We start from the raw sequence: 24,279 nt of genomic DNA, 5'->3' as shown, positions 1-24,279 counted from the left end.
ATTGCATTTACACTGTTCTAAACAGTTCACAAATATTTATTTTATCTTTATAACCATCTTATAGAAAAACAAAAACCAAACCCATTGCCTTAGTCAATTCCGACTCATAGAAACTGTATAGAAGAGATTAACACTGCTCCTTAGAGTTTCCGAGACTAAATCCTTACAGGAGCAGACAGCTTTATCTTTCTCCTTTAGAGCAATTGATAGGTTTGAACTGCCAACCTTGCAGTTAGCAGCCCAATGTTTAACATGTTATGCCACCAGGGCTCCTTAAACATATTATTGTTTTTGTTGTTGTTGTTGAGTGCCATCAAGTTCCAATCCATAACAACCTTGTATAGGGTTTCATAGGTAGACATTATTATCCTATGTTACAGATGTGGAATCTGAGGCCCTCATCACACAGCTGGTGAATAGTAGAGGTAGGTATGAACCCAGAAAGGCTGGCTCCAGGCCACAAACTCTTGACGACTCTACAGCTATATGACAACTATTATTATACTAATTGCAAGAGTTCTCTGAAAGACATAATTCACTCTTCAATCAGGATCTACAGGAGAGCTCCCAGACTTTATATCTGGAAGAGCTGTGGGCTCCTTTCTCCTAAAGCTTAGCGGTTTGCATTTCCATGAGCTTACCTCATCCTGACTCTTTCATTACCTGATCCTTATTTTTCTTTTGTCCAGTCCCCTTCATTAAATAGTTCATATTTTTGTTTTGTTTTATTTTCCTAAACTGACTTAATTGCTTTGTGGAATGTGACAGAGAGTAAATATATAAATAAATAAAATTATTATTTCCCAAGTCTTTATGTGATGAATCTATCCATTGCCAGGAAAATATCATTTCAGTAACCAACTCCTACTGTGTCTCCCAGTTATATAGCTAATGATTCACTTTCCACAACCTCATTTCTTTTACAAAGTCATGTCTGTGTGAATGAAAAAGAAATGAAAATACCACCTAGGTCTTTCCATTTCCTACTTAAAATGTCAGAGTCTGTAGAGATGCATTCCAGGGCTTCCCAGGCCATGTCTGCCCTAATTGGCCACAGAAGTGACAGAATTTGATCCAGGATGTGTCCGGCAGGAGTTTAAGTGCACAGGCGATGAGCTGGTTGAGCTATAAATGGGTGGGGAATGGAAAGTCCCTAGTTTTACAGGCTCAGAGTCAAACTAAGAATCTGAGCTGAGTGGGGTGATGGCAGGTCAGGAACCATTAAAGGGAGAAGAAGAAGAAAAGAAAGAAAAAGGGGAAAATGTAATCAAAATAAAGAGTCTGCAGTGGAGACAGAGAGATTCTAGTACAACAGGCTAGCATAGGGTGAGTGGGCTTCTTGGGACCCAGCTGTATCTGTTTTTCTGGGTTTATTTTTTAATGTGCTTCTCAATCCTCCACTATCTTACTATTCCCTCCCACTGTCCCCCTGACAAATATCTACTCATATTTCCACATTCTACTTACAGATCATCACTATAAAGCTATTCCTGCCCTCCAAAGTCTAGCCCCACTCACCCCATTTACCTCTTCCCAACATGCTTACCTGTTGCCAGATTGATCTTGACTTTCATAACACTACTAAGCAGTCTGAACTTGCACCATATCTCTGTGATGTCAGAAACATCACCTTACTGTATTTTTCTAAATCAAATTTAGAAAATATTTGTCCCCAAGCACCAGGATGTTAACATACTCAGTATTATGAGCACCTTTCTCCCTACATAGGGCCATACTTAGAATCCTAGTGAGCAACATTGTTGTTGTTAAGTGCCATTGAGTCGGTTCCAACTCATAGCAGCCCCGAATAGGGTTTCTGAGGAGTGTCTGGTGGGTTTGAACTACCAACCTTGTAGTTCAAACTGACCTTGTGGCCCATTGCTTATTCTACAGCATCACATGGCCCTCTGGTCTTCAATATACCACAATTACGACTGAGATGCTTACTGTCCAAGTTTTCATGTCCATTTCAAAGGTATGTGGTACTGCCCTTCAGATTGGACTAGGTCCTGGAAACTTTTGCTAAGGGTCCCAAGCTATAGTTCCTAGGATCTGGCTTTCCTAGGTCCCTCACACAACTAGTCTCCCATTCAAGATATTATATAGAAAGGGGGGCAGGTTTCTGATCCTCAAGCTCACCAGCCACTCCTTGGAAACCATATACAGGGTCACTGTGAGTCAGAACCGACTCAACAGCACATAACAACACAAGGAAACCCTAAGGCCCCATTCTCTCCCCAGTTTCCAATAAGGTCTTCTTCTTCCTCCTGGGGTGGACCATTTATGCTTCCTCTATCTACCAACAGTTACACAATAGGCTTTGCGACCCAAGCTTTGAGGAGGAGTTGTCTTCTAGGAGTTCTACTTCTATCTCCATCTCTAAAACTTAACTACCTTATTGGAACAGAATAGAAAAACATATACTGTGCTTGCCAGAGTCCTTTAGCAAAGTAACTACACAGCAATTCATAGCTCAGTAAATTATCCTGTTCCATTTCCCCTTTATAAGCATTTGTATCCAAAAAGAGAAATTTCCTTCCCATTCCATTATATTTTTGTGACATTCTTATGATTTTCTATATACAAGAAATGGTTTTATTTCTTCCTTTCTAATCTAAATGCCTTCCATTTCTTTTTCTTGCCAAATTGCTCTGGCTCAAGTCTCTAGTACAATATTAAATAAAATGGTGCAAGCAGACATTCATATCATGTTCCTGAGGAAAGATTCCAGTTTTTCTCTATTAAATATGATGATGTTATTTGTTAATTGCCATCAAGTTGGTTCTGACTCATAGCAACCCTGTAAAGGACTTCTGTAGAGTGGCTGGTGGTTTTTAACTGCCAATCATACAGTTAGCAGTCCAGTGCTTGTCCTACAGCACCACAACAGGACTCTATATATGATTCATTGTTGTTGTTAAGCTTCACCAATTCAGTTCTGACTAATGGTGACTCTGTAGAGGGCTTCCATAGTTGGTTATGAGCTTGGCTGCTAACCACAAGGTCAGCAGTTTGAATCTACCAGTTGCTCTGTGGAGAAAAATGAGGCTTTCTGCTCCTATAAAGATTTACAGCCTCAGAAACCCTATACTGGGTTGTTGTGAGCCGAAACTGATTCAGCACACAACCACCATAGGGTTTCCAAGAGTAACTGGTGGATTTGAACTACCAACCTTGTGGTTAGCAGTCTGGTGCTTATCCTGAATCACCATATCAGGTCTCCAAATATGATGTTAGCTAGGGTGTTTTTTATAATATATATATATATATAGAAGTCATTATCAAGTGGAGAAAGTTCCCTTCTATTCCTAGTTTGTTGAGTACATTTTTTGTGAAAGCATGTTGGATTTGTTCATTTGCTTTTTCTATATTCTAATAATCATGTGGTTTTTATTCTTTATTAATGTGATGTTTTATATTATATTGATTGATTTGGGGATGCTATACCATTCTTGCATGGATAGTCCCCACATCAGCAATGACTTTTCAGAGATCTCACTCTAGTTCTGCATACCTGTTCTTTAATAGAATTGTGGTTGTTGTCTCAATATCAGTGGATTCAAATTCAGTGGGTCATAATTTTTCTGTGTGTAGCATTAAAGATCTTAGCAAACCCAGTGTTGTTGTTGTTGTTAAGTGCCGTCAAGTCGGTTCTGACCCATAGCGACCCTGTATAGGGTTTCCAAGGAGCAACTGGTGAGCTTGAACCACCGACCTTGTAGTTAGGTGTGAATTTATTCCATGACACTAAGGCAGTGGCATTATTAGGGAGGTGCAGGGGTTAAGATCACATTGGTGTTGGCATGACACCAAAATGACTATCTATAAAAATTTAGTGCAGTGTTTCAGGAGAAATTTATTATGTTTACAAAAATATCCCTGTAGTTACAACAAAAACAATTTTTTAGAAGACCAGCTTACTTGTATCAATATACTTAACAAGGCTAAAATTCTATGCTAATTTACTTTTTGAACCTGCTAATGTTCCTGTCAGAAATGTCATTATTACCCAATTACAATGATGCCTTGAATCATGTGGTTTTGTCTGCATGAGCTATAAGCTGTTGTTTTCCTTGATGCCAGTGTTTTTATAATTGTTGGTTTTGTCCAATTTTCTGGTGTTTTAGCTACAACACTGTGGTAATTAATGTTTGTGAACCTATATAAGTAATTTTTGAGAATTTGAGCCTGTATCAGTAACTTTTTTATAAACGGAAAAGAAGAAAAAAATTTTAAAAAAATAATAAAAGTCTTCTGTTCATTTACTAATAATGTTGTACTTCAATGAAGAAAGACTTTACAAAACAATTTTGTGCGTAGGGGTTACAAGTTGGGCTGTTAACCACAAGGTCAGTAATACAAATTTACTGGAGAAAAATGAGGCTTTCTGCTCCCATAAAGATTTACCACCTCAGAAACCTTATACAGTATGGGTGGGGAAGGTCGAGAACCTCAGGCCATATGTTGTTGCTTTTGTTAGGTGCCATCGACTTGGTATCAACTCATAGCAACCCTATGCACAGCAGAACAAAGCTCTGCCAAGTCCTATGCCAACCTCACAATCATTGTTATATTTGAACCCATTACTGCTGCCAATACAACTTATTGGGGGGTCTTCCTCTTTTTCTCTGATCCTCCACTTTACCAAACATAATATTTTTCTCCAGTGACTGGTCCCTCCTAACAATATAGTCCAAGTATGAGAGACAAAGTCTGGTCATCCTGGCTTTCAAGGAGCACTCTGGCTGTACTTCTTCCAATATAGATTGGTTTATTCTTTTGGCAATCCCTGGTACTTTCAATATTCTCCTCCAACATCATAACTCAAAAAAATGCATCAATTCTTCTGTGGTCTTCCTTATTCACTGTCCAACTTTCACATGCATATTAAATTATTGAATATACCATGGTTTGGGTCAGGTGCACCTTAGTCATCAAACTGACATCTTTGTTCTTGAACACTTGAAAGAGGTCTTGTGCAGCAGATATGCAATACATCATTTGATTTCTTGACTGCTGCTTTCATGAGTATTGATGGTTGATCCGAGCAAAATGATGTCTTGGACACCTTCAATCTTTTCTCCATTTATATGGATGCTGTTTAGTGGTCCAGTGGTGAGGATTTTTGTTTTCTTTACATTGAGGTGCGACCAATACCAAAGGCTGTGGTCTTTGATCTTCATCAATAAGTATTTTAAGTCCTCTTCACTTTCAGAAAACAAGGTTTTCTGCCTTCTGGGGTGTGACTCCAAGGCTTTAGCAGTGGTTTTGTTGCCATGGCTGTGTCACTTTCCACTTGTCCCCCACAAGATACTGGTATTCCTTTACCCACTTCAAATCTTTTTCCCTTTTTGTCTCTTCTTGTATTTTTTCTTCTAACCTCCATGTAAGTTAAAAATTAGTAATGCTGATGTTTGTTTTCTTTCATGCTATCTAGCAGAGAGGCGGTTCTGTTTGTACCAGCTGTGACTGATGATCACCTCAAGCAGAAGGACATAATTTGCAGATGATCATCATAGGTTGTTTATGAGTCTTCATGTCACATTTTTCTATATATAATCTAGCTTCTTGGACTAGTTGCTCAGCATACAGATTGAACTAAGTATGGTGAAAGAATACAACCCTGGTGCACAACTTTCCTGATTTTCAACCATTCAGTGTTCCCTTGTTCTGTTCATGTACAGGTTCCTTGTGAGCACAGTTAAGTGTTCTGGAATACTGATTCTCCACAATGCTGTCCATAACTTGTCATGATCCACGAAATCAAACGCCTTTGCTTAGTCAATAAACCATAGGAAAACATCTTTCTGGTATTCTCTGCTTTCAGCCAAGATCCATCAGACGTCAGCAATGATATGCTTTGTTTCACGTCCTCTTCTGAATCTGGCTTGAACCTCTGGAAGTACTCTGTCAATGTACAGTTGCATCTGTTTTTGAATTTGATGCAAAATCTTGAGCAACATTTTACTTGCATGAGATATTAATGATATTGTGTGATGATTTCCACATTCCATTGGGTCACTTCTCTCTGGAATAGGCACAAATAAGGATCTCTTCCAGTCAGTTTACCAGATAGTTGTCTTCCAGATTTCTTGGCATAATTGAGTGTCTCCCCTGCCACATCAGTTTGTTGAATGATTCCATCAATTTCCAGTGCAGTGACTTGCCACAGTGGCAAGATGTGCCATACTTAGACAAGTCTTAGTAGGATGACCAGCCATCCTAGTTTGCACAGAACTGGAGATTTCCTGGGACATACGTATTTCTGGATCTGGATCAGTCCCAGGCAAACTAAAATAGTTGGTCATCCTTAGTCTTGAACGCATGTTTATTAGTTTACAATCCTCTCGCTGCTGGATTATAAACTCTAAGAAGACAAAGGATACGTCTAATGAATTTCTATATCCCATACCGAGGTGCATAATAGGCACACAATATATTTTTTTATTTTTATAACTAATCAGTAATTAAACAAAATAAAGTACAAAAATGCATGAAAAATATGTTACAAAAAAAAAAAAAAAATCCAAGGCCTGAGCCCCCTATCAAAAGTTATTTGAGCCAGCTGAAATTGAATGGGCTGGTTAAACTTACAGCTTCCTAGTTATACCTTCCAGGGAGCACTCTTTCTAGATTTAAAGAGGTAATGTCCTCTGAACAGAGGAGAATCCCAAGCACACTTACACCCTGATTTCTAGATCAGTTATTTCCAGTTTGGTGAGTTTGATAAACAGACCCTATCGATCCCATTTGGGTCCCTGTATCCTTAGGAAGACAGCACACCTGCAGATACAAGTAAAATGTGACAGAAGTATGAACTTCTGAAAAGCACAGGCTTGGCATATAGTCAGCATCCTGTGAATGTTTGTGATTATGATAGTGAATCATTTTCCCGTATCCAAATCACCTGCTGCCTGAATTTTAGTGACGCTCCTCTACACCTGCAAACTTATCAGTCCGTTCCTGAGGTCACAGTAACAGATTCCCTCCCATCTCCAGCTGCTGCCCAGAAGGATGATGGTGCTTCAACTATCCAGAGCCCTCCACCCCACCCCACCCCACCACACCACACCACTGCCTTCTGGGGTGTGACTCCAAGGCTTTAGCAGTGGTTTTGTTGCCATGGCTGTGTCACTTTCCACTTGTCCCCCACAAGATACTGGTATTCCTTTACCCACTTCAAATCTTTTTCCCTTTTTGTCTCTTCTTGTATTTTTTCTTCTAACCTCCATGTAAGTTAAAAATTAGTAATGCTGATGTTTGTTTTCTTTCATGCTATCTAGCAGAGAGGCGGTTCTGTTTGTACCAGCTGTGACTGATGATCACCTCAAGCAGAAGGACATAATTTGCAGATGACTAAAAGCTCTGACTACATATTTCCTGAAGTTTTGTGGTTTTCCCTGAAAAACTGCCACAGAAAATTGCCTCATTTCCATGAGTATCTTAAAAGGGTGTGCCTAAAAAAACTAATTTCAAATTGGCTTGTTTCTCCCCTGTTCTCTGGCAAAATGTCACAGTCTATTCAAGGGTACCCTTCACTCCTGGGGTCAGTTCTGACCCTTCTTTTGTCATGTAACTGATGAAACTTATCCTAAGTCCCTGCACCACCACCTCACCCCACCCTACCCACCTTCCTATGAGACCAAAACTCTCCTCCCTCTCTCAGGCTGCTTCCACTGCCTTCTAAAACCTTCTCTGGACATTCCAGGGGTATTCTCCAACCAGCTAACTCTATTCCCAGTTGTTTGTAGTACAGGCATACTTTTTTACCTTCTAAGTAAGACCTGGATATTCACAATATCCAGATATTAGTGTTTTATTTATAATTCCTAAAACTCCGTGTGTTAACAAAATGTGTGTGAACTGTTGAATGGAAAGCCAGTTTGCTATGTATTTTCACCCAAATCACAACAAAAAGTTAAAAAGAAAAACAACTCCACATTTACCAATGAGTGTGGTGGCTCTGTACAATAAGCACTGGACTGTGAACCGCAAGGTTGGCAGTTCAAGCCCACAAGCTGTTCTGCCAGAGAAAGGTGAGGCTTTCTGCTCCCACAAACATACACAGTCTCTAAAAGCCTACATAGGGGTCACTAAGAGTTGGAAATGACTAAAAGGCACTTAACAATACCCCCTCTGTGCTGATAGATACATACTTCAGGTTAAAGAATGTTTGTTAACCCCCTTCCTTTAAAAAAAAAAGAAAGAAATTTTTAACCCATTTGAGGTAGCCTCTCTGGCACATCTCTGATCCCAGAGGAAGAGCCGTGCCTTTCAGTATTGGTAATTCAAGCAGGAAGTTCTTCCTTCTTAGGGCCAAAGTGAAATGGCTCAGCCCTCCCCTGATCCCCTAAAGGAACTCAGCAGCCTTATCTGGTTCTGATCCTCAGAAGACCTGAAGATGAATTAGGGCTTATGAATGTCCTTGTTTCAGAAAAGAGAGTGGCTGCTGTTGGCCAAAGGGGAGCCCCTGAACCATGGCCATTGGGAAACAGTCCCTGCCAGCACCTTCTTTGTGATCATGCCGTCACCTACCCTCACTCTGCTGGTCAAGGCAGTGGCCACGCGGGAACTGATGCTGCCCAGTCCCTTCCCCCTGCTACCTGAGGACCCACCTGGTGACAGCCTTACAACTGTGGAGGCAAGTGGAAGCAAAATCTCAGCTCCGGGGCAGAGTGAGGTGAGAGAAGAGAAAGGAGTTGAGAAAGGATGAGGGAATGGATGGAGAACAGAGGGAGATGTGGCTCCCAAGGGTCAGAGAAGAAAGCAGGGCTAGCTGGTCAAGGTTGGAAGGAAGGAAATTAATGCTTAGATTAAGGCAACAGGTAAGGAAAGAAGAATGGCAGAAAAATTAGGAAATCAGATTGTAAGAAGAGACAGAAGGTTGGTGTAGGGAGTGGCAGGGGATTAGTGCCACCCCTGGAGGAGAACACACACACACCCCTGAAGCCTGATCTAAATGAACACCAAGAGCAGCTAAAAAAGAGAAAGGGGAAAATGCCATGGAAGGGAAACCTGGATAGAACAGGAGAGGGTGTGGAAGCAGGGAGGAAGTCTTCAACCTAGGAAGCTCCAACTCCAGCTCATGTACTTGATTCTGGTTTGGTTTGGTTCCTTTTGTACCCCACCTCCCATCCCGACTCTCACCATGGTAGGGAGGTTGTGAGGTTAGAAGAGAGATTGGGGTGGGAGGCAAAGAAGACACAATGGGAGGCAAAGGAAGAAAGTGGAGGAAGAAAAAGTTGCTAACAAATAAGAGGCTTTGTATGAGTTCTTGTGCCTTTGTATTTTGATTTTTGCATCCCTGAGTATGTGTGTGCAGTCTCTAGATTGTGTCTGCCAGTAAATCTGTGCACATCTGTGTGATGGCATGTCCTTACAAGCCCATTTCTCTACATCACATGTATATGTGTATACCCATGTTTGTGTGCATCGTTTTCTGTTGAGGGATAGGAAAAGGTAGCCAATGTAGGAGCCCATGATAGGAAGGGCCTCAAAAGGAGACTCAGCTCTAAAGGAGGAACAGCTCTGAAGGCCCATCTCTTCCGTCAGCCTCCCAGGCAGGGGTGGAAGGAGTGGCTCTGGGTTGGGAAGACTGGAACCATTTCACTGCTGGATGGCTGTCTTACATGCACAAAGGACAGAGCCTGGGATTGTGCTCTTGGTTTGGAGGCCATGGGATTTCCCAGAGAGGTGGGCATGAGTGGCTATGGCTCGCTCAGCGTCTCACTCCAGGGCCAATGGTCCCTGGTACAGGATGTTGTGGCTGGAAAACCTGACTGCTGAGGAATGCTGTACTTGTCCCTCCCATGAAGCCCACGGCTCACTTCAGGCTGAGAGCTCTGTGTACTCCCTGCCTCAGCTGGCTGTGCGGACCTGTCAGCACCCCTACTCCACTGGAGACAACCCTCCCTCAGCTCTTAGACTGCCCCCTTGTAGCCCTCCTGGCCCCTCTCAGAACCCTGGGACACGCTTCTCTGGACCAGTGTGTCCAATCCCCATAACTACTTGTAGCTGCGCCTGCGTGTGGTACCCTGGCCTAACACTTAACCTCACAAGCACTCAGACCTCAGGAACACCCGTTTCACCAACTTCAGTGAGCCCTCAGTCATTGGCATCTCCTCTAGCCTCTCACACTCAAGGGTCTCTGCCTAACACTTTATATTTCTACTACCTGTTTCCCTGAATGAGGCTACTTTTTTCTTCTCCTCAGAGTATGCTGGACAACCTGGAGCTGGAGGCCACATACAATCCGTTACAGATTTGGAGCCACCTATACTCACACCTGAGCAGCACCTTGACCAAGCCTCAAGGGCGGCTCCAGTCAAGTAGGGAGAGTCGGCCCCAGAGAAAGGTAACTGCTCCCATCCATGGCTGCCCTTTCTTATTTTCTTTTATGCTCAGAGGCCAAGAGAGAGCCATCCTGTCTGTTGTTGTTGTTGTTAAGTGCCATCAAGTCGGTTCCGACCCATAGCGACCCTGTACAGGATTTCCGAGGGTGTAAATCCTTATGGGAGTAGAAAGCCTCATCTTTCTCCCGCGGAGCAGCTGGTAGTTTTGAACCGCTGACCTTAAGGTTCGCAGCCCGATTCGTAACCACTACGCTACCAGAGCTCCTTCTGTAGCCCTGGATAAGTCGGTGGGTGAGGTCAGGTCACCCTCAGGAAGCTGGGCCTTAGGAGACAAGGATGAAGTTTTCAGAGAGCATGAAAACAAATGGAAGTGAAATCCAAGCCTCATTCCAAACTCTATTCCCCGATCCCTCACCCAAGAAGAGTAGCCTTTCACCCTGTTGTTGGTGCCATGGAGTTGACTTAAACTCATAGTGACCATATGAACAGAGTAAAACTATCCCCTAGGGTTTCCTAAACTATAATCTTTATGGAAGATCCCTAGGTCTTGGGGGAGCCTCTGGGTATCCGAGGGCTTAACCTTTGTGCCACCAGAGCTCCTTGGCCTTTTGCTCTAGAAGGAAATTTTCTGCTGTAATATTTAATATGATGGTTAGGTATTTTAATTAAAGCATGTATAACTCATTAGTCATTTAACAGACTACACTTCCACTAAACACAATGGTTACCCTGGAACTACAAAAAGCAAAGTCAGAAGAGAAGGGAAATTCACATTTTTAAGTACTAATTATTTGCATGTCTGTGATAAATGTTTTCACATATATTTTTCTCATTTAATTCCACAGCATCCCTGCAAGGTAAGTATTTAACTCATTTTTACAGTTGTGGACAGTGAAGCTGAGTGCTAGAGACATGGGGGTGAAGAAAGAAGAGTAATTGAGGGCAGAGTTCTTTTCTATGAAATGCCTATTCTCTAATGTTTGGGCTTCCTTTTGGTGTTATCTTTTCCTAGTTTCTTAGTCACGTTGCCTTTAGAGAAACTTCCATTCTGTCTTAATTACACTACATACTACAATCTAGAGGCAGGACCAGGGACCAGACACAAAGAGGCTACACAAAGTTTATAGGAAATGGAATTAAAAGGTAATGGAATTTCTCCATGAACTCTTTGAAGCCACTTCCTATGTGGAAAGGAGCACTGGTATCATAGTGGGTTACGGAGCTGGGCTGCTAACTGCAAGGTCAGTAGTTCGAGCCTACCAGTTGCTCCTTGGGAGAAGGATGAGGCTTTCTGCTCCCGTAAAGACATACAACCTCAGAAACCATATATAGGGCTGCTGTGAGTCGGAAGCAACTCAGTAGCACACACCACCACCACCTATGTGGAAAGAGAGCCCATCAGTCTGATTCAGTCCGGGCTAGCTGGCAGACAGGCTGGTAGCAAGGAGATTCAGCAGGGGACCAGCAGTGGAGGCTGGGATCCTAGGGTCTCCACCATCAAACCTTTGGGCTATCACTCCAGGGATGGGACATGTTAATGAGACAGGACACGAGGCCCAGCAGGAAATGGGACAGGAGGTAAGGACCTGAGGTCTTCAGACAAGACTCTGAATGCTTTTTGCAGGCCAATCGAATTCGAGCCACAGTGGCCCCTCTGCCTATGATTCTAGCTCCAGGAAGAGCCCCCAAGCTACCAGCAGCCCAGAAATCTTCCTCAGAAGCCTTCTTGCTGCCTTCCAATGAGGAGGAGGAAGAGGAATATCCCTGAAGATCCCAAATCATCAGTGCCAGAGTATGACTGCCCTGCTCAAACACTCATGCTAAGGCTCACACATGGCTGTTTGTGACCAGACTAGCAGTTTATCCACCTGAGCTCTGCACTCACTCCTGAGGGGCTGGGAAAGAGCCTGCCCATCCTCAAGCCTCTGGGAAAACACACCTCCACCTTGAATTTTCCTTCTCCAAGTAGGGGCTCTGTTTTCTTTAAGATCATTTGATACTGTTGACAGAGATGGAGATTAAACTCATTAAGCCTTCACCATTGTTAGGAACATTCCCTGCCAGAATTTCCCTTCCTAGCTGTTAGTTGGTAGATGAGGTCAGGTCACCCTGGGGAAACTGATCCTCAGGAGACAAGGTTTTCAGAGCTCATGAAAAACAAGTGTAATGAAACCCAAGTCTCATTCCAAAGTCCATGTCCTTCCCACTATACCCACCACACAGCAGTTCTCTTCAGCTTCCAGACAAGTGGTTGAAGTAGCCCATCCGATATGCAAAGTGGGGGTGCAGGGTCAGGGGAAAGAATGGTGTGAAAACGGCCTCCTCCCTTTCCCTTCACTACATGCCTGCCTACCTTCCAGTCAGCCCCCTCCATCCACAGTACTCCCCATTTATAGAACACGTTGTTACTATGTGCTGTTGAGTTGGTTCCATAGCGACCCTGTACAGGGTTTCCAAGGCTGTAAATCTTTACGGCAGCAGAAAGCCTGTTTTCTCCTGCGGAGCAGCTGGTAGTCTCAAACTACTGACCTTGCGGTTCACAGTCCGATTCGTAACCACTACGCTACGAGCTCCTTATAGAACACATACTGTACATAAAATTATAAGTATGTTAACAAAATTTCATAACTAACCTGTGAGACAGAGCTCATGATGAAGTTTTTCGTTTTACAGAGGGGCCACAAGAGAGAAAGTGAGTTAGAAATACCCTGTCACCTGCCCAGGTGCCCAGCTCTGCCTGATCTGCCATGTTCCTCACTTTCTCACTGCTCACTTCCCTCACTGGGACCCTCCAGTCCTTCCCTGGTCCCACAGTTCTGGTTCTTCTCTTGACTTCCCAAGACCTACCCAAAACACCTTGCCACCATGTCTGTTCATACATATAGCCTCTTAAACCCAAACTGGCTTTAATGGGAATAAACATTTTTTTTTTAATCTGATAAAGCACACTGCAGGGGTTAGGATCCAGATACAGTCCAGCATTTCCCTAGAGCCTCCACACAGGCCCCTCTAACTGTACCTATTTGGATCAAACACCCTTTCTACAGACCTGATTCAGCAGCTTTCTGGGGGTGGCATAGTTAAGGATGCTGAACCCTCTATTCCTGCTATATGTGAATTGGGGATTGCTCATCCTTCAGTTAACTCCCCTAATCCCTCTGAGTCCCTGGTGTCACACAGGAGTCTCCTGGGTCCTGGTTCCTTCTGGTCTGAGAAGTTTCTTTCAACCCCCATGCCACCTCCCCATCTTGCTATCAACTCCACTGGCCTGGCCTGGCCTGACTCTTATATGGAGCCCTCAGACTTGACTCCAGTCCTGGTGGTCCCGGCTTTAGAGAGCCCACAGTCCCAGCTCCCCGAGGCCCCACTCTTCTGGACCTGGCTATACAGGGGAGAGTCTGAGCTATGGTCTTTGCTACCATTGCCAGTTTTAGTGCCAGGTTCCAGGAAGACTAGGCCTTGGGGCTTGGGAGCTGGAAGAGGCTTTATGCTCTGAGGCACAGCGTAGTCATCAGTGGCTGGGTTATATGGGAGCTCGTAGCCCTCCTCCTTCACCCGAGCCTGACACCACCATGCATCCTTGGGCTCCTGAGGTAGGTCATAAAGGCCTCTGGGAGGGGCTGGGGCCAGGCCCTCCGGTTCATCATAGATGGGATCCTCTTTGGAGTCCTTCAGGTTGACTTTCAACAACTGCTGCTGCACATGCTCATACAAGTCCCAGTAGAGAGCCGGTTTCTTCAACTGCGCCCCCTCCCCTGCCCGAGCAAGGGTGCTATCCAGGGGGTCTGAATATAGGGAGTCCTGGGAAGGGTCTGGAGGGATGCGCAAAGAGTCTAAAGGTTCAGCATACAGAGTTGGGGGGCTGGCCAGGAGCTCCTGGGGGCTGCAAGGGGAAGCCAGCTTCACATCTGCCACGTCTCGTTCATGAGAGTCCACTGTCATGACATCGTGCGCCTGATTGGCTCTTGCCTGGGCCTTCTGCTGGTGGATTGCATTCTCAATTGCCTGAAAGATGTCATTTCCCTGTGCCGTCTGGAAGGTGAAGGTACCAGGACCAGAAGGGCAGCGGCGACCAGCCTCAAAAGAAAACATAACCTGAAGGAAGTGTGGAAGGAAGCATCAGAGGAGATGAGTCACAAGCTGAACTAGGTTCCGAATCTGAAAACAGATGACCTAGAGGAAGGTCACAGGATAGACAAAGAAAGGGGATCCCAGAGAACAGAGCTTCCCACTTTCCTGTCCAGTCTCACCCTGTCCATTGCTGCTAGATCCAGCAAGCCCTCTGACAGCCCTCCCTGATAGTCCCCACCCCCACAAACACACACCTTGTCACGGCCATAACGACGCAACAGAGTATAGGGCCAGGAAAGCAGGGGCTCCAGTCCCTGACTCTGGGTCCCAGAGGTCAGAAGAGTCAGTCTTTCAGCCTCTGCCCTCAGCACATAGGAGCCATGCAGGCCACAGCGCTCAGCTGCCTCAGTCCTCTGCACGGTTACCCAAAACTGGACTCCTGAAAAGAACACAGATTAGATGATTAAAGGAGCTACGGGGGGATGTGGACTGGGAAGGAGTCAGAAGCAGAGTGTCCAAACACCCACTGAGATGCCAGATCTCCTTCCCCATGGGTCCATGCACCCTCTAATCACTCCCTTACCATCCCAGCCAGGAATTCTATGGGACCTCTACCTGACCAGGTGGGGCTATACAATGAGTTCTCCAGCATCTCCAACGCTGAAAGTTTGGGTGGATTCTCGGCAGGCGCCGGAGTCCAGCTGCCTTTCTGTCATGAAGAGAAAGACTGTAGATGACCCCATAAACCTCGCCCTCCCCGCCCCCCAGCCTGGCTCCCAGGGTCTTAGCCAGCCGGATGCCGCGGTTGCAGTAACTCCCTCCTCCCGGCGTCGCCCAGCCCCTCGCCCACAGTCCCCGGGCCCCTCACCGGAAAGGCATTTCGGCACAACTTCTGCACCCAGGCGATGCTGGACCGCGCGTCCGCAGCCAGCAGGTGGGAGCGCTGCGCAGTATCCAGGCGGAAGGCTGTGGCGCCGGGCTCAGGGGGGCTCTCCACCGCCACCGGGGCCACACTCACACACTCCGCAAGACGAATCACCTTGCAGTCCAGGCGGCGCGAACTCCCGCGGCCCCCCCCAGAGGCCGACCCCTTGTGGTCAAAGAACTCGAGGCGGGCCACGCCGTGGGGGCTGGCGGGGTAGAGCACCGCCCAGGTCTTCCTCCACCTCTGAAGAGAGAGCGAGACGCTGGGGAGGGTGCGGGCGAGCCGTGGCTGCCCGGACCCCGACAGAGAAGGCAGAACAGGCTCAGGCTTTGGCATCTGAGGCTTCCCGACCCGGGCCGAAGTCTCTCAAGGGCGATGCCGCTCCGTCTCCCCAGGAGCAAGAAGGGCGTACCCAGACGTCGGCAGACGAGTCTCTGGAGTGTGCAGAGCAACTTTGCGGGACCGCCACCGGGCTCTTCAACTCCAGGCGCCGGGCGGGCTCCAACCTGTGCCCACTCCCTCTTTCTTTCTGGGCCCTTTCACCCACCCCCATCTCTGAAGGGGTTCGACAAACCCCTACTCCCCACTACCTTGGTTCCGAAGCGCTGACTCTGCAAAAAGAGCGGTCCTTCCATCTCGGCCCCGTCCATGGCCCCCGGCGGTTCCTTCCGCGCTTCCTGGCCCGGCGAGTGGGAGGCGGGCCTGGGCGGGGCGAAGGCGTCCCTGCCCCTTTCCAGCCCCCGCGGGCCTTGGAAGGCGGGGCGGGAGAGGACCTTGAAGCCCTGGGGTCTCTAGATAAACTGGGTGGACGCACCACCTCCAGGTCCTGGTCCACGGCCACGGGGAGCGCATCGTGAGAAAACTTCGGGATCCGACCACAGCACCAAAGTGCCTGAACGCAAGGGCTGGCTGTGACGTCATGTGTTCAGCTTGACGTCAGAGTAAAGACCCGTGACATCACCCTGGAAGGGCCACATGGGCCCTCATGGCCTCAGTTCCTCAACTGGGCCCACTCCAGTCCGGCCACAGTTGGTCTGTTTACCGTCGGCCGAGCTGGGGGGGTAGCGGGGTAAGGGCTGGGGGGGCCTGGAAGGCTTCCCGGAACCCCAAGCAGAGTCTTGTCCTCCCGCCGCCACTGGGGCCGCCGCCCAGCCCGTAGGCGGCCCCTCGGCCTCTTGCTTGTCCAGTTCCCCGACCGCAGCTGTATGGCCTCCAACCTGCGGGAAAAGAAAGCTTCATTGAGCCAGCCGCAAGGATGTAGGGGGAGGTGGAGCGGCTCCGGCCAGCGCCACGGGGGAGGGGAGGACGAAGAGGAGAAAAGGAGGGAACTGGCGAGGGAGGAATCTAGGGAGAAGGCGGAATGTGGGAGGGCTCTAGGGAACGTAGGAGGGACGAACGAAGGGGGAGGCTGGTCTCCCCTGGCGGAGCTTTTTTTTTTTTTTTTTTTAAGGGGAAATCCTAGCACTGATCTCCAGGACTAAGACGCTTCACCCAGCCCCTAGGGCCCAGCTCAGCCAAAGGTAGGGGGGAGTTAGGCTGACTTTTCGGGGAGGAACGAGAGTTGGGGACGGAAAGGATGGTGAAGGGACCAGGGGGAAAGGATGGAGTCGAAGGAATGCCAACCCATTGAGGGTTTATTATTGACAAAAAAGAGTGAGTCACTAGAAGAGTGGAAAAAAGAGGCAGGTGGGGGTAGGGGTCGTGCAGGGTGTTCCAAATAGGGCATCCGGGAGGACCCTGAGGCTGGGGATTTCTCAGGAGGCTTTAGTCCTCTTGCCCACAGCCAAAATATTCGCAGAACAAAGATGTTTTGTTGGGTTGTTTATCTGGGTTGGGGGAAACATGTTCCAGGGAGCCCCTCACTGCAGAGAGTTTGTTGATAGTCCAGACCAAGAGAAGGCCTAGCCTGAGGATCGGATCAGAGCCTCTGGTTGCTCGGTGACAGCAGAGGCGATGTTGACTAGAGACTCAAACAACCCCACCCCATCCCCCTGCCCAGCATGAGGCCTGGCCCTCCTGGGCCTCTTGACCCTGGAGTGCATCTGAGAGTCAGTGTGCTGGGGAGGGTGTACAGCTACTTCTCCATGTGGCCTTGTATTTGCCTTCCCTGTTTTAGCATCTGGGACTCTGGGCTCCACTCCCATTTGGAGGAGCTGAGGGTCTCCTAGATCCTGTTTGCCTGCTTCTTAGCACAATTAGTAGTTATCTGTCCATCTGTATAACTGGCTAAATGGGGTCATCTAGGTCCCTCCCGTGTCCTAACTCCAGTCCATTGCGCTCCCCTTCATCTGCTGCCTGCATCTTTTTCCCTCACTCCCCATTCTTTGTACCTGGCGCTCTCCCAGTCACTTTCTGTACGTCTTCAGGGTGTCTCTCTCTCATAGCCTCGTTCTGTTTGTCTCCCTTTCATTCTCACACTCTCATTCTATCTGCCTGGGTCTCCCTCACTGTCTGACTTTTGCACCATCGATGTCTCTTTAACTCCCTACTTGGACCATTTTCTGATTCTTGGTCTCTCTAATCACTGTCTTTCAAGCTGTGGAAAGCTCAGATTGGGAAGTAAGGGCTAATGGAGATGATGATAGGAGAAATGGGGAGGGACATTGTGGTACAAAACAACTGATTATGAGGTTTTCTATCTCACAATCTTATCTTTCTCTCTCCTCCAGCTTTCTCCTCTCTTTCTTTCTCTCCCCTATCTGGATCTGAGTCTGGGTCTGGGTCTCTCCATCCTTTGCCTCTTTAACTTTGTGTCTCTACCCTTATTTACTGTCTTTCTCTCTCAGGACCTCTCTGTCTCAGGTCTTTTTCAGCAACTTTTTTTTCCTTTCATGACATTTCTCTTGGACACTGGGCCTCGCTCAATCTCTGTTTCTCTCTCATACTTTTTCTCTCTCTCTCCAGGGCACTTAGGCCTTCCTTGCCATGTACCCTGTTGGTGTCTGGCAGCAGAGCCTGTGCAGGCTGCTGTTGTGCCTACTATGCAGCTGGGGCATGGGGTCTCCGCCCCTGTCCACGGACCCTGAGAAGAGGGACGGAAGCCAGGGGCTACGGTTCCGGCTGGCTGGCTTCCCCAGGAAGCCCTACGAGGGCCGCGTGGAGATACAGCGGGCTGGTGAATGGGGCACCATCTGCGATGATGACTTCACACTGCAGGCTGCCCATGTCCTCTGCCGGGAACTAGGCTTTACTGAGGCCACAGGCTGGACTCATAGTGCCAAATACGGCCCTGGAACAGGTGAGCAATGCCCCAGGAAGAGCCTAGATACCCCAATTGCCTCTATGAGGCTGAAGTGCAGCGAGAAGGTATACCAGCATGGTACAACCATGGGGACACAAGATACCAAGAACAGCCAGTGTCAAGAAAACCCATGGGTGACTACCAAGCCACTAGAGTCACTCCTTAGATTGCTCCATTGCTTTCTCAGAGTTTCAGATGCCCCATGTGTAAAAATAACTAGATGATCTCTAAGTCTCTATCTTCTGCAAAAATGTATTCTTCTACAAGTACAGTAAAGTACAGCTTGTACCATGGGAGTCTTTTTGTTGTTAAGTGCCATTGAGTCAGTTCCGACCCACAGTGAACCTGTATAGGGTTTCTGAGGATCAGCTAGCTAGTGAGCTTGAACCACCAACCTTGGAATTCAAACGGCTTTGCAGGCTGGTGCATTAACCCACAGCGCCACACCAGGAGTCTTAAGAGCAGGTAAATGTGTGGATATACTAGAGTCAGAAGGGCTTACAAATACTGCAGTTGACAAAATCAAGTTACAGGTCATAGCTGAAGCCTACAAACTGGGGCTTCTAAGTGGGGGGTGGGGGTGGAAATAAGAACAATTCTGACTGAGGCCTGGGAGTACTTGCAACCAGAATTGCTTATCAACCTTAATTAATGCACAGAAGTTGGTGAGACCTGAAGCTGATTGCCCTAATCCATACTAAGTAGACTACTTCTAGAATAATGTGTCTACTCATAAATGCCACTAGAAAAATCGAGTACTTTCAGAGGAGAGCTACCCAGATGCCAAAGATTCAGAAGCCTAGTGTTAAGGAGGAATATCTGGAGAAACAAGAGATGTTTGATCTAAGGTGGGGAGCAGGGGAAGCCTTAGAAATTCCATGATGTTGCTAGGTGTCCTCCAGCCAGTTCCAGCTTCATAACAACACTGTGCACAACAGAACAAAACACTGCCTGGTCCTGTACCATCCTCACATTTGTTATATTTGAGCCCATTGTTAGTGCCACTTTGTCAATCCATCTCACTGGGGGGTCTTCCTCTTTTTCACTGACCCTCCATTTTTCCAAGCATGATGTTCTCCAGGAATTGGTCCCGCTTGACAACATGTCCAAAGTAGAGAGATGAAGGTTCACCATCCTCACTTTTAAGGAACACTGAACTGTGCTTCTAAAAATAGATATATTTGTTCTTCAGGCAATATTTTTTGCCAATACCTTACTTCAAATCCATTGATTTTTTTCCATTGTCTTCTATATTCATTTTCCACTTTTCACATGCTTATGAGGCAATTGAAAATACATGCTGGTTGTCTTTAAATACAAGGGGCTTCCAAAAGTTCATGGAAAAAATTCCATTCTCTTTAATTTCAAATTTTCCATGAAATTTTTGAAACCTGCTCATTTATTAAGGACAGCCATGTGACTAAGGGCTTTTTCTGCATGGCATTAAAGAAAGAACTGAACTAGACATGATGGAAATCAGAAGGACTTTCTGATGGTTACAACAACCTGGTGAAGGAAGATGTCCCAGTAGAAGCGGGATAAGCCCTGTAATGGCTTACCCACTCAGTTCTAAGAAGAAGCTAATGCTAATCAATATGATTCAGGCAGAGAGACCAACAAAGGTCAACATGGCAGCGCAAGCAGGGCAGCCAAGTAGAAAAATGTGTCACTGAGGTGAAACGCACTCTGCTTCCTAAGTCTCAAAGCCTCCACACAGCTATGTGACCAAGTGTTCTTATGCATGTTACTTAAATTCTCTGAAGCCCAATTCCTTTATATAAAACAGTGATAATATCTTCTTGGCAGTACTGTTCCAAGATGATCACATGGGTATGGAGCCTGGCAAAGTGCCTGGCACACAGGGTACTTAATTAATTGTAGCACTCATTGAATGAGTAAGAACTAATCAGAACATCAGTGTTGATTCTTTTTTAAATATAGTAAGGTCAGCCATGTGACCCTTACCAAATCTTGGGGCTCCCTCCATCAATCAGTACGCCCTTCCACAGACTCCTGTCTCTTCCATAACCGTTTGTTGTTGTTGTTAAGTGCCATCAATCTGGTCTCAACTCGTACTAACCCTGTATACCGTTTCCAAAGCTTTAAATCTGCCGGTGTAGAAAGCCTCATCTTTCTCCTAAGGAACTGGTGGGTTTGAACTGCCAACCTTGTGGTTCACAGTCCAATGTTTATCCTATCTTCCCAGAAAAGTGAGCTCATTATGGCCAGATGTGAAGCCCCAGTGTTCAACCCTCCCATAAGCCCCATGGCTTCCCCATTCTCCTCTCCAAGCTTCTCTCCCTTCTTTACCCCCTCGGCAGGTCGCATCTGGCTGGACAACATAAACTGCCGTGGGACTGAGCAGAGTGTGACAGAATGTGCCTCCCGAGGCTGGGGGAACAGTGACTGTACCCATGATGAAGATGCTGGGGTCATCTGCAAGGACCAGCGCCTCCCTGGCTTCTCAGACTCCAATGTCATTGAGGTGTGTAGTTCATAGACACACACCTATACCCAAACAGGGAGGGCTGTGGGTGGCTATTTGTGGTTAGAGGAGATACCAGAAGGTCAGAAATCCCATGTGTCCCAGAGGATATTGGGGTTGGTGGGAGGCTTAGAAGGGGGCCAAATGGTAGCGCTCTTGGTTTCTAAAATGTCCAAGCTTAGCATTAACTTTGAAGTTACTAATTCTGTCAGGGACCTCTCAAACGTCATCCCTGGTCACCCGGGGACATCCTGGGTTCCTGTTACCTTCAGATGGTCCTTTTTTATTTTCTCCTTCTCCTTTGCTGTTGTTTAGTGCTGTCTAGTCAGTTCTGCCTAATAGCAACCCTGTACAGCATTTCCACGGGACAACTGGTAAGTTTGAAATGCCAACCTTGCAGTTCAAACCGAGCTGGTGGCCCAATGCTCACCCCACAGCGCCACACCAGGGCTCCTCCTTTAGGGCCAAATTTAAATTCTTGCCTTATCTGGAAGTGGTGCCCCTGCTCTGTAATAGGGACTAGTGAGACTCCCGCTCCTTCCTCAGCTCCCTCAGTACCTTTAATCAGTTCTTGGAACACAGTTAAGTACATCCCTGCACTCTCACAGCTGCCAAAGAGTCAGCCTTCTGCACACTGTGGATCCTCTGAGAGTAGGCATGACATCTCTCTCAACCTGTCTTAGTCCCATCAAACCACTGGGTTTACAGCAAGCACCTAAGAGTGCAGACCATCTGAAAGGAGTCACAGTGATACTGGAATTACCCTGCTATGTATGGTCTCATCCCAGGTAGAGCATCATCTGCAAGTGGAGGAGGTGAGGCTTCGGCCAGCTGTTGGGCGGGGCAGGAGACCCCTGCCTGTGACTGAGGGACTGGTTGAAGTTCGGCTTCCTGAGGGCTGGTTGCAAGTTTGTGACAAAGGCTGGAGCGCCCACAACAGCCACGTGGTCTGCGGGATGCTAGGGTTCCCCAGCAAAAAGAGGGTGAACACGGCCTTCTACAGGTGAGGAGTTGTGGTCACTGGGTAGAGCAGAACTGGAGGGTGTTCCTTTAAGAATGATGCCAAGATACCTCAGAGAGGATCCCTGCATTGGGAACACCCAAGGGTCTGGAATAATGGGAAAACATGGAAGCTGTTGGGAAGCCTTGTGGGCCCTGGATCTGAAATGGGGACCAGTGAGATTCCTGCCCTCCTGAGGGGGCAGGGCGAGTGGTGTGGGATTGTGCCCCCTGACGCCAGGCGTTGGCAGGCAGATTCCCAGGACCGGTGCGCAGCTGATGCCATGCCCACAGGCCCAGGGGTAGGGTCCTGGAGGTCTGAGCCGGTGAGACTCAGGGCCCACCCTGGAGTTCACAAGCGTGCACAAGTGTGTGCGTGGGTGTGGCCAGCACACAGTTGGGCGGGCCCAGACTAAAGAGCAGTGTCAGTTAGGTCAGGGCCTGAGGCCCCACGCTGGGCGGTGGGCCCCATCAGAACACCGCCCCTGTTCCCTGAGCTGCCAGAGACTGGAGAGGATCTGGCCCGCCCTCAGTCCAGGCCACTTCAAACAGTGAGCCCTCAGCAGCCTCAGGCAGTTTCTTCCAGAACGTGCCCTCACCACCTGCACCATCCAGATAACAAATCACGCTGTGCTTATTGTTGTAGATAGGTCCCATCAAGCCGCTTCTGATGCATAGAGACCCTATGCACAACAGAGCCAAACACTACCCAGTCCTGTCCCATCCTTACAATGGGCACAACTCGAGCTCATTGCTGCTGCCACTGTGCCAGTCCATCTAGTTGGGGTCTTCCACTTTTTCACTGACCCTTCACTTTACCAAGCATGATGTCCTTCTCCAGGGACTGGTCTCACCTGATAATATGCCCAAAGAATGAGAGACCGAGGCTCACCATCCCTGCTTCTAAGAAGCACTCTGGTTGTACTTCTTCTAAGACAGATTAGGGTAGCATGTGTGCTTACAGCATCTCGCTCTCCAGGTACATCTTATTTGATCATCTTGAGCAATAGTGAGTCTTTGGGAGCCATGCAACTATTTGAAAATCTTTACACCATGTCTCCATCATCTTCTGTATTGTTGTTTTCTTCAGCTCTTTCCTAGCTAGACCTGTGTGGCAGAAAATACCTGATGGCATCTAAGTGACCTTCCACTAGGCACACTCCTTCAGCTGGGGTCTAATCAGGGCAGAGTAGGTAGAAATGGTCCCCTTTGATTGGAGGATGGTCGCTATGAGTCAGAACCAACTGGAAAGCACTTAACAACGTTTGCATTGCCTTTCTGATGAGGCCGCAGCATCACACTGCTAATATTGAACTTGTGACCAATTCAACCCTTCCCTTATTCTTGATCCTGAGGAAGTAACTTTTTTGAACCTAAATATCATGAGTTCACCCTATTAAATTCAAATTTTTTAAACCATTGAAGAGCTATGATGATCCCATGAAGTGATCTTGAATCTCAACATTGTTTTCCATCTGTCATCCCTTCCATTTTCCTCTGGTCCAAAGACATGATAACTATACCTCTGGCTTTTTCAGAATCACTGCTTAAGAGGCTTGATGTTTTTAAAATTAGACTTCGCTCTTTTTCTGAGACTTTCCTTCAGATTTACCTCAAACCTTTAATCATCAGCTGTGAAATACATTTTTTTCCATCAATGGGGAGCAAATCAGCACACAATTATGTGACAAACTTTTCATCTTCCTGTCATTGTTAGTACCATTGAGTTGGTTCTGACTTGTAGTGATCCTGTAAAGGGTTTCCAGGGAGCAGTTGGTGGCTTTGAACCCACTGACCTTTTGGTTAGCAGTCCAGTGCTTATCCTGCAGTGCCACACCAGGACTCCTTTACCGTCTTACCCTTAATAAAATCATGGGAATGTTTGCTACTCTGCTAAAATCCAGATATACTTTGTTCATAACCATTCTCTAGCTGTTTAATTAATATCCCTATCAAAAATGAAATCATAGTGATTTTTTTTTTCAGTTTCACATTCAACACTTCATATAACTTGTTTCATTACATTGATTATAATCCCCTCCATATACCATCAGTTAAAAGTATTTCTCTTTATCCACTTTAGCTTTTTTTAAAAAAACACACAAACAAGAAAACCCACTCAGGCATATATAATAAATTACATCTCCAAAGGGCACATTCTGCAAGTCTGCTCCTGGCCACCAACTCTTAGTCCTTCACTTCTTAG

At 46.8% G+C, this 24,279-nt stretch overlaps 3 protein-coding genes across 4 annotated transcripts in view; 2 read left to right on the top strand and 1 right to left on the bottom strand.

The window, feature by feature from the left end:
* The window catches only part of M1AP (meiosis 1 associated protein), a 110,879-nt gene extending 98,759 nt beyond the window's left edge, over positions 1-12,120 (top strand). Inside the window, exons 8-11 of the mRNA XM_006872446.1 lie at positions 8,435-8,641; positions 10,214-10,354; positions 11,198-11,213; positions 11,957-12,120. Of these exons, the coding sequence (XP_006872508.1) occupies positions 8,435-8,641; positions 10,214-10,354; positions 11,198-11,213; positions 11,957-12,120 (528 nt within the window). The remainder of the gene's footprint in view (positions 1-8,434; positions 8,642-10,213; positions 10,355-11,197; positions 11,214-11,956) is intronic.
* Positions 12,121-13,637: 1,517 nt separating this feature from the next.
* On the bottom strand, positions 13,638-15,998 carry DOK1 (docking protein 1, 62kDa (downstream of tyrosine kinase 1)). The gene is made up of 5 exons (XM_006872445.1): positions 15,939-15,998; positions 15,292-15,591; positions 15,039-15,132; positions 14,678-14,862; positions 13,638-14,447 (listed from the first exon to the last, which is right to left on the bottom strand). Exons 1-5 carry the CDS (start codon positions 15,996-15,998, stop codon positions 13,638-13,640), a joined length of 1,449 nt encoding a protein of 482 aa, XP_006872507.1.
* A 2,275-nt stretch (positions 15,999-18,273) lies between these two features.
* LOXL3 (lysyl oxidase-like 3) overlaps positions 18,274-24,279 on the top strand; it is a 27,788-nt gene continuing 21,782 nt past the window's right edge. The window contains exons 1-3 of one of the 2 annotated variants that reach the window (XM_006872429.1): positions 18,274-18,586; positions 20,911-21,074; positions 21,863-22,077. In XM_006872429.1, coding sequence (XP_006872491.1) covers positions 18,274-18,586; positions 20,911-21,074; positions 21,863-22,077 — 692 coding nt within the window. The remainder of the gene's footprint in view (positions 18,587-20,910; positions 21,075-21,862; positions 22,078-24,279) is intronic. The other variant, XM_006872430.1, reaches the window with a different exon arrangement.

Source organism: Chrysochloris asiatica, unplaced genomic scaffold (assembly GCF_000296735.1).
Source record: "Chrysochloris asiatica unplaced genomic scaffold, ChrAsi1.0 scaffold00197, whole genome shotgun sequence".
In the NCBI taxonomy this organism is placed as follows: domain Eukaryota; kingdom Metazoa; phylum Chordata; class Mammalia; order Afrosoricida; family Chrysochloridae; genus Chrysochloris; species Chrysochloris asiatica.
Note: the sequence above shows the minus strand (reverse complement) of the source record. Positions and strands in the feature narration are given on the sequence as shown.